The following is a 14,150-nucleotide window of genomic DNA, read 5'->3' as shown; positions in this document are numbered from 1 at the left end:
AATCCTTCTTTGGTTAGGACATTTAATAAAATCCCCTGCTAGACGCTTCAATCAAGCCTCTACTTTTGGGTGACCGCTTAGGTCCTCCACTCGCCTTAATCCGCCATTGCTAACAATCACACACAATCCAAAACATGGCCTTTCATGAAATAATAGATGGTGTTGCGGCCCTACCGCACTCGTTTCTTTCGTCATTATTTTCGCCTTTTGTGGACCACTATTTTCAGTTTTAAATTTGACTCGATGCGTATTATCTCTAGGTATGTGCAATGCATGTAATATTGCTCTTGATTTTCAACGTTGACGGTTAATGGCCATCGCACAACTGGGTATCTTCTTCATCGTCAAACGCTGCTTCATTTTTTGTTGATATCTGTGATGGAGAAAGAATCATCATCTGCAATTTAAAAACTTTTTTACATGGACAACAGCACTCTGTTGAGTATTTTACACCATATTTATCAACTATTAGTTAGGGAAGATGTTCATCATCTTCATATGTTTCATTTTACGTTTTCTTCAAAGCATCGTGTGTCCGGTACAATATTTCACTATATTTTAACTGGTTTGAGATATTTGATATGATATTTTAACAAAAGAATAGAGAAATGTAGCCAGCGGACAATTATTGCACGTTTTAAAAAGGTAAACAATTCGTTGATGATCCAATGTTCTCCTCAAACCACAATACAATGGCGGCTCGATGTGGTGAAGATATTTATACTCACTAGAAAATCCGACCTCATCATGATTTCATCATGTGAGCGGCTGTTGCCCGATCATCTCATTAGAGCAATCATCGGCGATAGATCTGCTCACCATACAAACAAAATCATTTGGGGATCCCCAAATGACAATCCAGCCTGCTCTCACTATGGCGAGCTCAATGACAGCTGCTTCAACCCATACTGAGAGGCTATCATCGTTTCCTGCTGCGTACTGAGCAAGCTTCTTTTCCCCTCACTGAGGCGAGATGATTTTGTTTGTATGGTGAGCAAATCTATCACCGTTGATTGCTCTAATGAGATGATCAAGCAACAGCCGCTCACATGATGAAATCCTGATGAGGTCGGATTTTGGAGTGAGTAAAAATTTCTTCCCCACATCGAGCCGCCATTGTGTTGTGGTTTGAGGAGAACATTGGATCATCTACGAATAGTTTACATTTGTAAAATTGGATCATTTCTCGATTCTTTTGTTGAAAGAGCATATCAAATATCCCAAATCAGTTAAAATATAGTGAAATATTGTACCGGACACACGATGCTTAGAAGAAAACATAAAATCAAACATGGGAAGATGATAAACATTTTCCCTTACTAATAGTTGATTTACAGCCTCTAGGTAAGTGTAAAACACCCAACAGAGTGCTGTTGTCCATGTTAGAAAACGTTTTTAAATTGCAGAGGGTGATTCTTTCTCCGTCACAGGCATCAACAAAACATGAAGCAGCGTTTAACGATGAAGAAGATACCCAGTTGTGCGATAACCATTAACGTTGAAAATCAAGAGGAAAACATGGATTGAAAATACCTAGAGAGCCTAGAACCTTTCTAGGAACACCCAGAAAAACCGCATCGAGTTGAATTTAAAACGGAAAAAAATGCACCACAAAAGGCCTTATTTGGATTGTGTGAGATTATTAGCAATGGCGGATTAAGACGAGTGGAGGCCCTAAGCGATCACACGAAATTAGAGGCTTGATTGAAGCGTTTAGAAGGGGATTGTATCAGATGTCCTAGTCAGAGAAGGATTGAGTAGCAATTTTACTTGTGAGCGGGGCGTAGGTGCCATTTTTGGGGCCCCTGGCCGACACAGATGTTCGATACTGTTATAGAGGCGTTTTAGGGCGAAATGTGAGAAGTGAGCCAAGTATTGTTTTAAATAAGTACAACATCGTTTTAGCCAAGCCACGGCAATATCACAAAAGATACTTAAACAACTGAATACGATGGACCACATTAAAACTGAGAGAAATACATATCTAATCAATTACTTAAAAAATAATATAATTGTATTGATTCTTGATGTATTTTGTAGTTCTGACCTGCATGCACAATTCTAAAACATTCATATGAATCACAGAAAGGCCTAAAACCTAAAGGCCTGCCTAATAAACTCGATAATAGCACCCAGGAAAGAACCCTATAAAAGCTAAATAAAATCACGTGCTTTTAATGGTTTGTAGTGTAAATTGATTGACAGAGCCGGCTGGCCACATGTACATAACATGTGCTGTTTTGCAGTGTTCTTACATCCTCCGTTATTTGCAAATTCATCCATGCTTAGAAAGCGTACACTCCTTTTCCACTGCTAGTCACATTGGAATTGCTTCAGTCATTATTTGCACTTGGAGGATTTATACATTCTATTTTCCCAAATTTTCTTCAAATCCTTTTTCTTTGTCTAGCCTGGATCCTGAATCAGCAGCTACCATTCAAAAAGAATCAAATTTAGTTTCCACAATTCACGAAAAACCAATTCATTACTTGCACTCTCCATCGTATGCTCTTCATCATCCATTGATGTTTCTCAAACTCCATGCAATCATCCAAGGTAACACGATATCATCGTAAATAATTTCACTGGTGCGTTGATCTATTTCTGCTTAAAGGTTCGATGCGTCTACTAGTGCCTTTTAAACGACCTAAATTTCGAAGCCTTCAATGGTTTACAAGTTTAATTGAGCTGTTCTGACTTGATGTACTGCGGATCAAATCCAACCACGGCAGTACAACAAGTCAACAGATGACTTCGAATAGAAAGGAAGAGTCAGAGTGTACTAGGGATGTAACGGTGGAAAAAGTGAAAGAGGGGAATACCTTTTTTTCGCCATGACTACCATGACGATGATTGCACTGATTTACCCCTTCCTTTTTTTCTCACAGCACGCTGCTCATAGTGAGTTGGTTAAATGGTTGCGTTCTCAACAGTGCTCCTACCGAAATCTGCCAACATAATCTGGCCACACTGGCTCGCAGGGCAAAAGCTCGCTCGAAAGGTCAATAACCGTCGCCAAACGTCAAAAACGACCGTCGCCAGCGCCTCGAAATCGTTGCGAGTTTCGCTCGCTGGCGACGTCGGTTTGCAGTACATGCGACGCCAGTTTTGACGTTTTGCGACGGTTTTGCGACGGTGGCCTTCAAAAAGCTCGCCTGACCTGTGGACCAGTGTGGCCAGAAATACTGATGTATATATATATATATATATATATATATATATATATATATATATATATATATATATATATATATATATATATATATATCTAGGATTTGAAGGAAAAAATTTAAATTTTTTTATCATTGAACTTTAAAACTCAGCCAAACAATCAAATCAATCTAAATAATCCAGCGAAAATCAAATGACAGCACGTGCGATAAAGTTGTATCCAATGGAGCACTGCTGCGGCCCTAAGCGGTCGGGTGGAGCCCCAAGAAAAAGAACTTGCCACCACTGAGAAAAAAATGTGCATCTTAGTTATTCTTTGGCTAAGAATTCCCAGTACAATTTTCACATCGACACTTCAGAAAGACCTTCATTTGTGTAACCGCTGACCCAAATCTAATCTATATCTTAGATAAAGGATGCATATTCTCGTGAGATGGAAGTTTCATTTTGCGCATTAGATCCCCCCCCCCACCCATCCCACTTAACACTTCTTTCGCTTTTACTTTTTACTTACTTTCTACTAACTGAGTTAAAAGTTAAGTTTTGAGTTTTAACCTACCGAAAACTACCGATAAAATTTTGATGCGCCTACCGAAAACCGCCAAAATAATCTGGCCACACTGTTCACGACGCTGCCATGTTTGCATATTTTCGTCCGATAAAAGTTTTCCTTTTGTTTACATCGATGTGTTGATACAAATTGTCGATTAAATGCTTCGTGTTTGGTAGTGGATAAAACAGTGTTGCATATACATTTTACTGTACAGGTGTCCACTGTTATGGAATACGTTGCGGTAAAGCCATTTACAGAACGTTAGCAAACGCTTGATGTGTGTGTGTGTGTTTGGCAAGTCAAAGGGGTCGCTGGATAGGAATACAACACTTTTGTTAAGAGCTATAGGAAGGAAGGGCAATTGCCCGTAGTTTGTTTTTGTAGCAAAAATTACCTCTAAGAGCAATGGAGCAATTAACGACACGGAACATCGAACTGGATAAAATTTGTCGCATTTGTTTAGTGGTGAAGAAGGAAATGCGGCCGCTATTCGGAGAGATGATTGCTGAAATGTTGATGGAAATCGCCAAGATACAGGTTAGTCTTAGAGGAAACAATGTTAAGCAGTTACAAAGATGTGTGTAGCGAATTGATCTGTTGCTGTCATTTTAGATTGAACAAATGGATGGGTGGCCGGACAAAATTTGTGTCCAGTGCATACACCAAGTAAGCCGCTGCCATGCGTTTAAGACTCGTGTGGAAAAGTCAGATGTAACATTGAGACAATATATCAAAGGTATCACGGTAACCGAGGATCAAGATCACAAAGAATGTATACAAAAAGAGATACAAAATATAACCTTAAGTCCACCCAAGCTCCAGCAAATGGCTCCGACGATGATCGCTCCGCAGTTGCACGAGTTACACATCCAGCGAACGGATATGCAAGCAATTCAGACTGAAGCTCCACTGGCCGCTCCTGCAATGATATTGACTAGTGCTCAGCTTATTAATGCTGGTGCACAAATTATAAATACAGGCCATATAATCACAACGGCCACTGGTCAGCAGATCATTCAGACCACACCACAATTTCAAGCTGCCTCAATCGGTCAGTTTATACAAGGTCCAAATAATACCGTACAAATGATTACTCAGAACGGGCATCCAGCACACGTACTGCAAATTCAGCGTACTGCAGATGATCGCTGCGAGATAATAGTGCAACCAGAAATGACAGAGGCACAATACCTGGAAAATGGTAAGAGTACGACAAATGGTTAGAATAGCTATTATATTTTATTAATATGAGCCTTTTTGTCAACAGTTTCATCAGTTCCCTTGATGGTCACGGCACCAGCAGCAACTACAGCCATACCTACCGACGCAATCCATGCACATCAGCTACATCACCATCATCACATGGCAGTGGAGCAAACGGAGCCCACAGAACTTGAGGAAAGTGAAACAGAAACACAAATACATGAGAAGCTGGAAGAGGATGTTGACTATTTGTTACCGGATGATGAAACAGTCGAGACAGATGAAATTATTGAAGAGACTGGGGGCGTAGAAGAAGGAGAGATGGAATATTATGCCGAAACAGAATGTGAGGATTCGGACGATGAAGAAAAACTGATAGGTAAGCACGCTAATCTGCCAAACGAATTTAGATGTGAGCCTAATGCGTTAGAACATAAACTAAAGCATACTGAACAAATGTTTCCACAGCGGAGTTTCTAACCTATCAGACATCTTGCCCTAGTCCTGGCCGGTATGTCTGCAATCTTTGTCACAAAGAGTTTAATCAACCGAAATGGTTGCATCTTCACATGTCATCGCATACCAACTGGATAAAGGTAAAGAGTAAATGTATGAATGGTTGATATAATTTTTTATCATGTTTTTTTCGGTTTTCAGGCGAACTGTAAAAAACAACCAGAATGTGAAATTTGCCATAAAAGTTTTCGGGGCCCGGGAATGTTGCGAATGCATATGAAAACACATGAGGTAAGCATCATAGCAAAGATCATAATAAATAAGGAGTATATTGAATATTCACATTATACTGAATTCTTTCAACCTTTTCTGGTTTAATTTTATCTTGAAGAAGGTAAACAAAATACCCACATGCAGTATTTGCAACAAAGAGTTTAAATCGAAATCGATATTGTATCGCCATCGACAGACGCATTTTGAGGTATGTCACGAAATATCGTTCCGAATTTTACCAACTTACTTAATATAACCATCTTTTTACAACATGACTGTAACTTCAGAAAAATTTTGAATGTTCTATGTGCGAGAAGAAGTTTAGCTCAAAATACCAACTAAACATCCACGAGCAACGCCACAAAAAACAGAAAAGTCACAAATGTCCCCACTGTGACAAGTCATTCTTCAACGAGACGGAACTGAAGGTAATGCTAGAAATAAATATCTATACCAGAAGAGGTTCACCAGCGCTAACACAATAAATATTTTCATTCCCATTTGTAGAACCACATTCAGCACCATTTGGGAACAAAGATGAAACAGAACAACAAAATAGCCATTAGTAGGAGTTAATCAGAAGCAATCTTCTATCGGCAGCAGTTAAGGAATATTAGATAAAAGCTAAATAAGTAAAATTCAAAGTAGAAAACATTTACCACAACAACATATGAAACAAACGGAAAACCAACACACTTTTGAGAACATGATAGCACATCACGAGCTTATCGAACAGGTTTCGAGATCTTAGCTAAATACCCCTTACACAGGGTATGAGTCTCACAGGATGTGCAGAAGATTAACATTTTCTAACGTTTGTCTTATCGTGGGTTTTCTGTAGTTTCTTTATCTAACTGGTGCAATTGCTACGGTTCCAGCGAACATCACAAAGGGGCCACACTGCAAATTTAGTTATAATTTATCTAAATAAAGCGTCCTCATTAATAGCCAAACATTTTAAGCTACTGAACGAATCGCTTACTTATTGAATTCAATGAATTATACTGCGTGTCTACAAACAATTTGCGTTTAGTTAACGAATGCATATTTAAGAGCAGTGAAATAAAGCGGTATGGAGAGATCGATAAAAATTCGTGTTTATGTTTTCGACTTTCTCGTACAATGTTGCATACATAAGATCACTGTGATATTTTTATTTTCTCTTATACAATAATGCTGTCCTTAAACTACAGGAAACAAAGTATGCTATCTATTTATGACGTGTAATTGACATGTTTTTCTATAGGACTTTATTTTAAGTATGTTATTATGATTTTTATGCTTTGTACTTACCGCTATCCCACATAAAAGCACACTTTTCATTCCAGATGCCATCTAATTCACATCTCACATGCAACTAAACAAGCAATCAAACTAAAAAGAGTTCAACTAGTGTATTGCAATAGCGTATCTTTTTTATCAATAAATATTTCCTCTTTTTCAATAGCCGCATTCTCACTATGACTATACTTTTTAATGCTAACATACTGCTTCCCGATTTGATAAAACATATCAGTTAGTTCTACAGTAATGGTTATGTTAAAATTGATTAAATATTAATTTCATTTAATGCCGTACAACCTCAATTTTGATGTTCAAAACTTTTGATGTTTGTACATAAAACATAGCAAAATAAAGAGATCTTATGATTTTGCAGGCATAGCCATAATGATTTGTATTTAATGCTTAAAGAATGCTATTATTTCCATGCCAGGTCTCAAGTTACCAATCTTATGAAATGAACATCAAACTTAAGGCCATTGATCAATGTATTTTTTGATTTTTTTTTCGATCTCTCAATCCAGTTGAGCTCCAAATCATAACCTATCGAACGTGAAGAATGGGATAATAGTAATGTTAATTTAAGAAAACTAATAGAAAACCCCTTTTTTAACATGCTCTTATCATGTAAATTCCGGAGAATGTTAAGCTCGTTTATTTAGATTTGAAGAAGAGACTTGGTTTTTGTACGCAAAATTGAATGTAAATAGTTATGTTATATAAATAAACTAGACTTTGTGTACGGTCATTAAGCGCAACAACCGTAGTTGGTCTTTGCCCAACTTTATCACTAATTCCGAATTCGCATCACGAGGGCCACGCGCGGTGCGTTGAATTTTAATCAATAAATGACAAATAACTAATGGGTTCCGCTATCAGAGACTTATTGATTACCCATATCAGAATCTTACATATCCTTCATCCTATGCCATAAGTATGTGAGTCATAGCCTTAAAACCGCGACGAGCTGCTGTTGCTGTTGATCTCAAGGAAATGAATTTAATTCATTATTCCAATATGTTTTACAGTTTAAATAGTTGGGGAATTGAATATCATTTGTTTTCTATGTACTATAAGCCACATTCTGATAAATATTCAATGAAATATAGCAAAAATAAAAACAAATTTCACGCGAGGTCTAAAGCAACCTTAAAACGGACACCGTGCGGCAGTTTGTTTTGGACCAACATGATGCAAAAAGATGCGTTGATGTTGATTTTTTCAAATGCTGGCTTTTTCATGCGTTTGCATTTAATTCAACTGTCAGTCAGCTATCGAGCGTTCCTAAAACTAAACTATACACTACACTACTACTACAAATAAAAACCGTTCAACTATTGAATTCTGACTGTACAGTTCACGCTCAGTAATCCGCACTTGATCGACGTTTTGATGTTATGATTTTTTTAAATTTATTTGAGGTGCATTTCCGCGGATTATCGAACGTATAATTGGGCCTTTGGGTCTATGGAGAACATAACGTTGACTAGGGTTTAAAGAGTCATACATTTTGTAGACTTAGTTCAATTTTTTTTTTATCAAAAATATATTTAAATCTATTTCTAGTCATGCCTGTTGAAAATGTAATCTTGATTGTGGGAAAAAAATGTAGGATATGTATATGTGTATAGGCAGAATGTTATAGTTGAACGCTCGATATTGGCTGACAGTTGAATTAAAAAGGAAGTGTTTGAAAAAAATCTTATAGAGAAAATTTTAATTTTTTTGAAAAAGAAAAAAAAATTGAAAAAGGGATTCAGCTCCAGCCCACAATGCTTAAATCGTTGAGGAATGGCGTAAGAAGTATTTGCCTTATTTCATTGTTGGATCCCAGTTACAACAAGGACAATGGAAGACGAACAGGCAATGGTAGCTCATAGCAAAATAGAGAGTATAAAAGCAGCTCGATAGCTCATCACACACTCACTCTTAAGTTAACTTCCGAATAAATCACTTTTAAACTAGAACCTGTGTGCAATAGTCCGAAGTAGTTCAGACATATCATTCATCAGCTAGCCTTCCCAGAATCAAGAAAGTATCCCAAAACTATCAGTTCGTGAAAACTCCTGAAAACCCTAGCAATAATTATTCCGGCTCACCATATTATCAGTGGCGGATTAAGAGTATCGGGGGCCCTAGGCGGAAAGACGAGTTGAGGCCCTCTGTAAATGGTAAATAGTGATGAGTCAAGTAGCACTGTGCCACCACGCACACACAGCACAGTAAAATGTGCGAGCACAATTGCACTTTTTATAAAATTGTGGAGCCACACTTCGCACATTTTTTGTGTTCCGCACGATTTTTGTGCTCCGCACAGTTTGTGTGCTTCGCACAGTTATTGTGTGCTCCGCACAGTTATTGTATGCACAGACACTGTGCAAGTGAATAAATCGAGGTTTTCATTGACGGTTTTCAGACGGGGGGGGGGAAGGGCCCCAACGGCCATCCTTCCGGGGATTTTCGACATACCGACATACATCCTCTGTTATTTTCAAATTGGGACAGGTTTTGTAAATCTTAGTCCAAGATCCTCCAAAAGTCCCTTCAACCATATAGCTTCAGCCGTAGCAGCACTTAAAGCGACGTATTCGACGTAGCTTCACTGGATGATGTGGCTACAGTTGTTTGTTTTTTGCTTGACCATGAAACTGTATTTCCATAAACCTTGAATATGTAACCACTAACTGATTTTCGATCAATAGTATCGAATAGTATCGAAGCCGGTCTCGTAGTACAGTCGTCAACTCGTACGACTTAACAACATGCCCGTCATGGGTTCAATCCCCAAATAGACCGCGCCGCCATACGTAGGACTGACTATCCTGCTATGGGGGGAAATCTATTAGTCACTGAAAGCCAAGCCCACAAGTGGGTACAGGCAGGCCTTGACCGACATCGGTTGTTGAGCCAAAGAAGAAGAAGAAGAAGTATCGACTGCCCAGTCTGCATCTGCAAATCCGACGAGTTGTTCGACTTGTTCGTTCCTTTTCAAAGTCAGTACCAAATTCTTTGTACCTTGATACATGATTAAGGGGGGGTACCCGGCATCCGTCTTTGATTATGTACCATTTCAACTTAAATTTGGTTGCTACCGGTGGGGGGGTGCTTAGGGTTCGCCTAGCGCGGGGCCCCAACGTCCCATATTCTATCAACTGTTATGGATAATGGATTAAAGATTCCGGGGCCCCTCATTGACGGTCATTGAGGCCCCTCTTGATTCCCAAAAAATATTTCAAGGTTCCACAATCCTTCATCTCGAATATTTCCAATAATTTCAATTTCAGCTCCATGATGGTATTTTTGTTTGGGCCTGCTATTATCAAATCAGCGACATATAGTACAATATACATGAAATCGTTACCTTCTTTGTTGAGCCAAGTGTAAAGGCAGTAGTCATGCTTGGAACGAACAAATTTTTCATTCCAGCAACGAGGAGGATAGCTTTAGCCCATATAAAGATTTTTTTCAAACGGCACACCATACCCGGAGCAGCTTCTACGCCATGTGGAGCTTCCATATAAATCAGCCGTATCGGCAAACTCGTTCGTTCCTAGGAACTTTCGCCGCGACGCTCATAAAAAAAATTAGAAAACCGTATAGATTTTGTACTGGCCAACCTAGTGGTACAACCCTGTCCACTCATGAGCGACGAATGTTTCTCGTCGAACGAGTTCGCCGGTACGGCTGAAATTCTTCTTGAAGCTCGCCGTGAAGGAATGCTGTCTTGACATCCATTTGATGAAAATAAGATCCTTTTTGGATACCAACGGCCAGTACTGCTCGAATTGTTGTTAGTTTTGCCACCGGGGCATATGTTTAGTGATAATCCATTGTAGGCTTCTGCAGAAAACCCTTCACTACTAGTCGGGCTTTATACTTCACTGGATTACCATTCTCATCCTCCTTTACACGAAATTCCCACTTGGATTTCAATGGTTTACACCAGCTGTGTCAAACTCAATTCATAAGAGAGTCGCAAGTACAGATTTTCAGTGATTCGTGGGCCGCAAAGTTGAGAATAAAAAATATACTTCAATATTCATATAAAATACTGTTTAAAATCATTATTGTTAAACAAATTGACTTTTTGTACTCCTCGCTTCAAATCTGGAATAGTTTCTTATTTTCAAATTTGTTGTTGTTTGAATGTTTTGTTTTTTATTGTGCACTTTAAAAAAAAATTATGTACTTTTTAAGTCACATGCATTGTTTTCATCCTTATTATTAAAATAGGAAATTTCTCATTAGTCGCGTTCTAACACGGCACTTCTGTTAGAAAATATTACTCAACCACATTTTGTCACTGAGGTAGGGGAAGTCTATCAGCCTGTTGCAAATCTTTTTCAAGCCATCCGAGCTATCCACCGCTGGATGAATAACAAAAAAATTTGCACGCAATTTTTTTATAGATCAAGAGGGAAATTGTAAAAAAAACGTGTTTAAACATTATTTTTCGCTAATTTCCAAGTTCGAAGGTGTATATGGTGGTATGGTGGCATTTCTTATTACTAGAACCCATATTTTACGAATGATTTTGTTAAATTACGATAATTTTATCTGACGAAGATTCGTGGTGTGTGATCCCATAAAGATTGGCAAATCTTGTTTTGCACTTGAAGGCAGATGATTCGCGAATTGAGGTATGGACTGTGTGAGCTAATTTATTAATAAGCTATGTATCGCACGACTTCGGCATTTCGATTATTTTAATTCTTCATCTAAATACTTTAGGCTTAAGCGTAATCATATCATTTTGGTTTAGATTTTTGGGGAGGTTCAAAAGTACATTAATTCGTCTTGCAAAATGTGGGGTACACAAAATTCCAACTTGGCTACAATCATTTTTATTAAAATTAATAGTGGCATGATTATGACAAAAAAAAAACAGAAGTGGCTCCAATCGAACATCAATGATGTAACATTACATAGTTGGAGCCGTGCAAATCAGAGAAATTCGGAGCCGAATGAATCCTTTACTCGGCACTCGGGGGCATTGAGTTAGTAGAGTGGCTGCGCGTATGATAAATGAATCGACTAACATCGTTTTCTGTTGTGACGCGTGTGACAAAAATAATTTAGGGGGGGAATGATTTGGGTAAATGGAAAGCGATGCTAGATGTAGCCTTTGAAACTCTCATGAAAGAATTTGCTCTTAAGTTTGAGATACTGAAATCCGATTTAGTTGAGGCGCTTAATGTTAAATAGTGTTGGGAAAAAGAGCACAATTAGGTGTGCTGTGCACACACGCACGCATATCTCAGTGTGCGGTGCACATTTCGCACTGTGCGCGCTGTACGCACTTTTCGCACAGTGCGAGCACACTTCGCACGGTGCGCGCACTTTTCGCACACTCCGCACAGTGCGAGCACAGTCCGGACTTTTCGCACACTTCGCACAGTGCAAGCTTCACTTGCTTCACTTTGCACTGTGCGAGCACACTTCGTACCATGGTGATACGTACACAATGACCACGACCACACGACCAGTGTCAGCTTTTTCTCTTATAGTTCATTTACTCAGCCATCGGGTTCGTCTAACAGTGGATGAACTTGGCGGACACCTGACCTCTTCAAGCCCAACCTCCCTCCCCCCACTCCGCCCATCCACGATGGCTATTATTGGTCCCAACAGAAAGCATGTGTAGATCCATGCAAATATTGGAAACTCCATCGATTTGACATACACCTGTTTCGAATTCTTTAAAGGGTATAGACAATATTTTTTCAATCTAAGAGCCCCCTTCTACGCTGCACTTCATTCCTCGCTCTTCTTTTGCACCCTTTTACGCATGGCAAAAGCGCAGAACGCTGAAACACGCGCGCACTGCTGAAATCAATACAATTTAATCATCGTTGGCCCAAGGCATTGGGTAGAGCGAGAAACAACATAATTCTTTGCAAGTGTGGATGGCCGGTGCACGAGCACACCGAAACCGCGCGGAGACATTTGCTGCGAGAATCGAATGCACAGAATGCTGCGCTTGACCACCATCGAAAACCCGTTACACAAACACAAGGATACAACACACCCAGCCAAAAATTTAAAGGCCCCGAAACACAATATCAACACAGCGGTCCGTAGCCGGAGAAATTATCAGGAAAAATCGGATGACACCAAGCACGCGTCTCTTTAAAATAACTATGAACTGTGAAGGTCGTAGGTAAACGACGCTCCAGTGGGTTGAGGTTTCTCTTGAATTTGGCTGAGATGAAACGTGTCTGTGCTTGTCTCGGAGCCACCGCTTTGCGATTGTGCATTAAAACAGACAGCTGGTTTCACGCGAAAACTGTTATTCGCGTCGCAGGCTTGCGATAGCAGGGCATGTTTTAATGCAAAAATTACAATTTTCACTCGGAGCCCTAGTCAAATTTTGTAATTAACTAAAGAGAAGGGGACATGGGACAGGGCGAGAGGGGGGGGGGGGGGGCGATGGGCATGTGTGTTGTACGAATGTGTGCAAGCGATTTATGGACCTTTGATTCGCCCCGACTTGAACTCGTTGCACCAACGGATCGGAGTCGCTAATGCTAACTGATACTAATGCTAAAAGGCGGTTTGTCAAAATATACTCAGTACTACACCACCTGACTTCCTGTAACATGGTACGAAGTGTGCTCGCACAGTACAAAGTGAAGCACTGCACGAAATTTGCGAAACATGCTTGCACTGTGCGAAGTGTGCGAAAAGTCCGGACTGTGCTTGCACTGTGCGTAAAGTGCGCGCACTGTGCGGAGTGTGCTCGCACAGTATGAAGTGTGCTCACACTGTGCGAAAAGTGCGCGCACTGTGCGGAATGTGCGAAAAGCGCCCGCACTGTGCGAAGTGTGCGAAAAGTGCGTAGTGCGCGCACTGTGCGAAGTGTGCTTGCACAGTACAAAGTGTGCTGTGCAGTGCGCACAATGAGGTGTGCTGTGCGCACAGTGCGCACTCGCGCACAATGCCCAACACTAATGCTAAACTCTCAGTTGCCAAGTGCGAGCGTAGTGGTAAGGTAAATGTGATACAAGTAGAAAAGCAAATGGGATTAAATAATATGGGTGAAGATTGCTCTAATACATGCACGCCAAATAATAAATCCCAACCATCATTGCAAACAAGTTCTGGTATGCAATCTACTTCGTATGAAAACGAATGGGTTACAGTGCGGAACAAACGTAAACGCACCAATAGTCCAAACTCGGACATAATAACACCAGGCGCCACGAAGAAAATA

The 14,150-nt window shown here is 39.8% G+C and overlaps 1 protein-coding gene and 1 long non-coding RNA gene across 2 annotated transcripts; both read left to right on the top strand.

The window, feature by feature from the left end:
• Positions 1–225: 225 nt before the first annotated feature.
• LOC120908448 lies at positions 226–2,320 on the top strand. The gene is made up of 2 exons (XR_005741141.1): positions 226–1,344; positions 1,431–2,320. It is a non-coding gene; the product is annotated as an uncharacterized LOC120908448 (long non-coding RNA).
• Positions 2,321–3,794: 1,474 nt separating this feature from the next.
• On the top strand, positions 3,795–6,836 carry LOC120908445 (zinc finger protein 774). The gene is made up of 8 exons (XM_040319425.1): positions 3,795–4,261; positions 4,337–4,925; positions 4,992–5,306; positions 5,396–5,523; positions 5,585–5,674; positions 5,775–5,864; positions 5,944–6,084; positions 6,164–6,836. Exons 1-8 carry the CDS (start codon positions 4,130–4,132, stop codon positions 6,230–6,232), a joined length of 1,554 nt encoding a protein of 517 aa, XP_040175359.1. The 5' UTR covers positions 3,795–4,129; the 3' UTR covers positions 6,233–6,836.
• Positions 6,837–14,150: the final 7,314 nt, after the last annotated feature.

This window comes from Anopheles arabiensis, chromosome 2 (assembly GCF_016920715.1).
Source record: "Anopheles arabiensis isolate DONGOLA chromosome 2, AaraD3, whole genome shotgun sequence".
In the NCBI taxonomy this organism is placed as follows: domain Eukaryota; kingdom Metazoa; phylum Arthropoda; class Insecta; order Diptera; family Culicidae; genus Anopheles; species Anopheles arabiensis.
The sequence above is the reverse complement of the archived record's forward strand: the minus strand, read 5'-3'. Positions and strand labels throughout refer to the sequence as shown.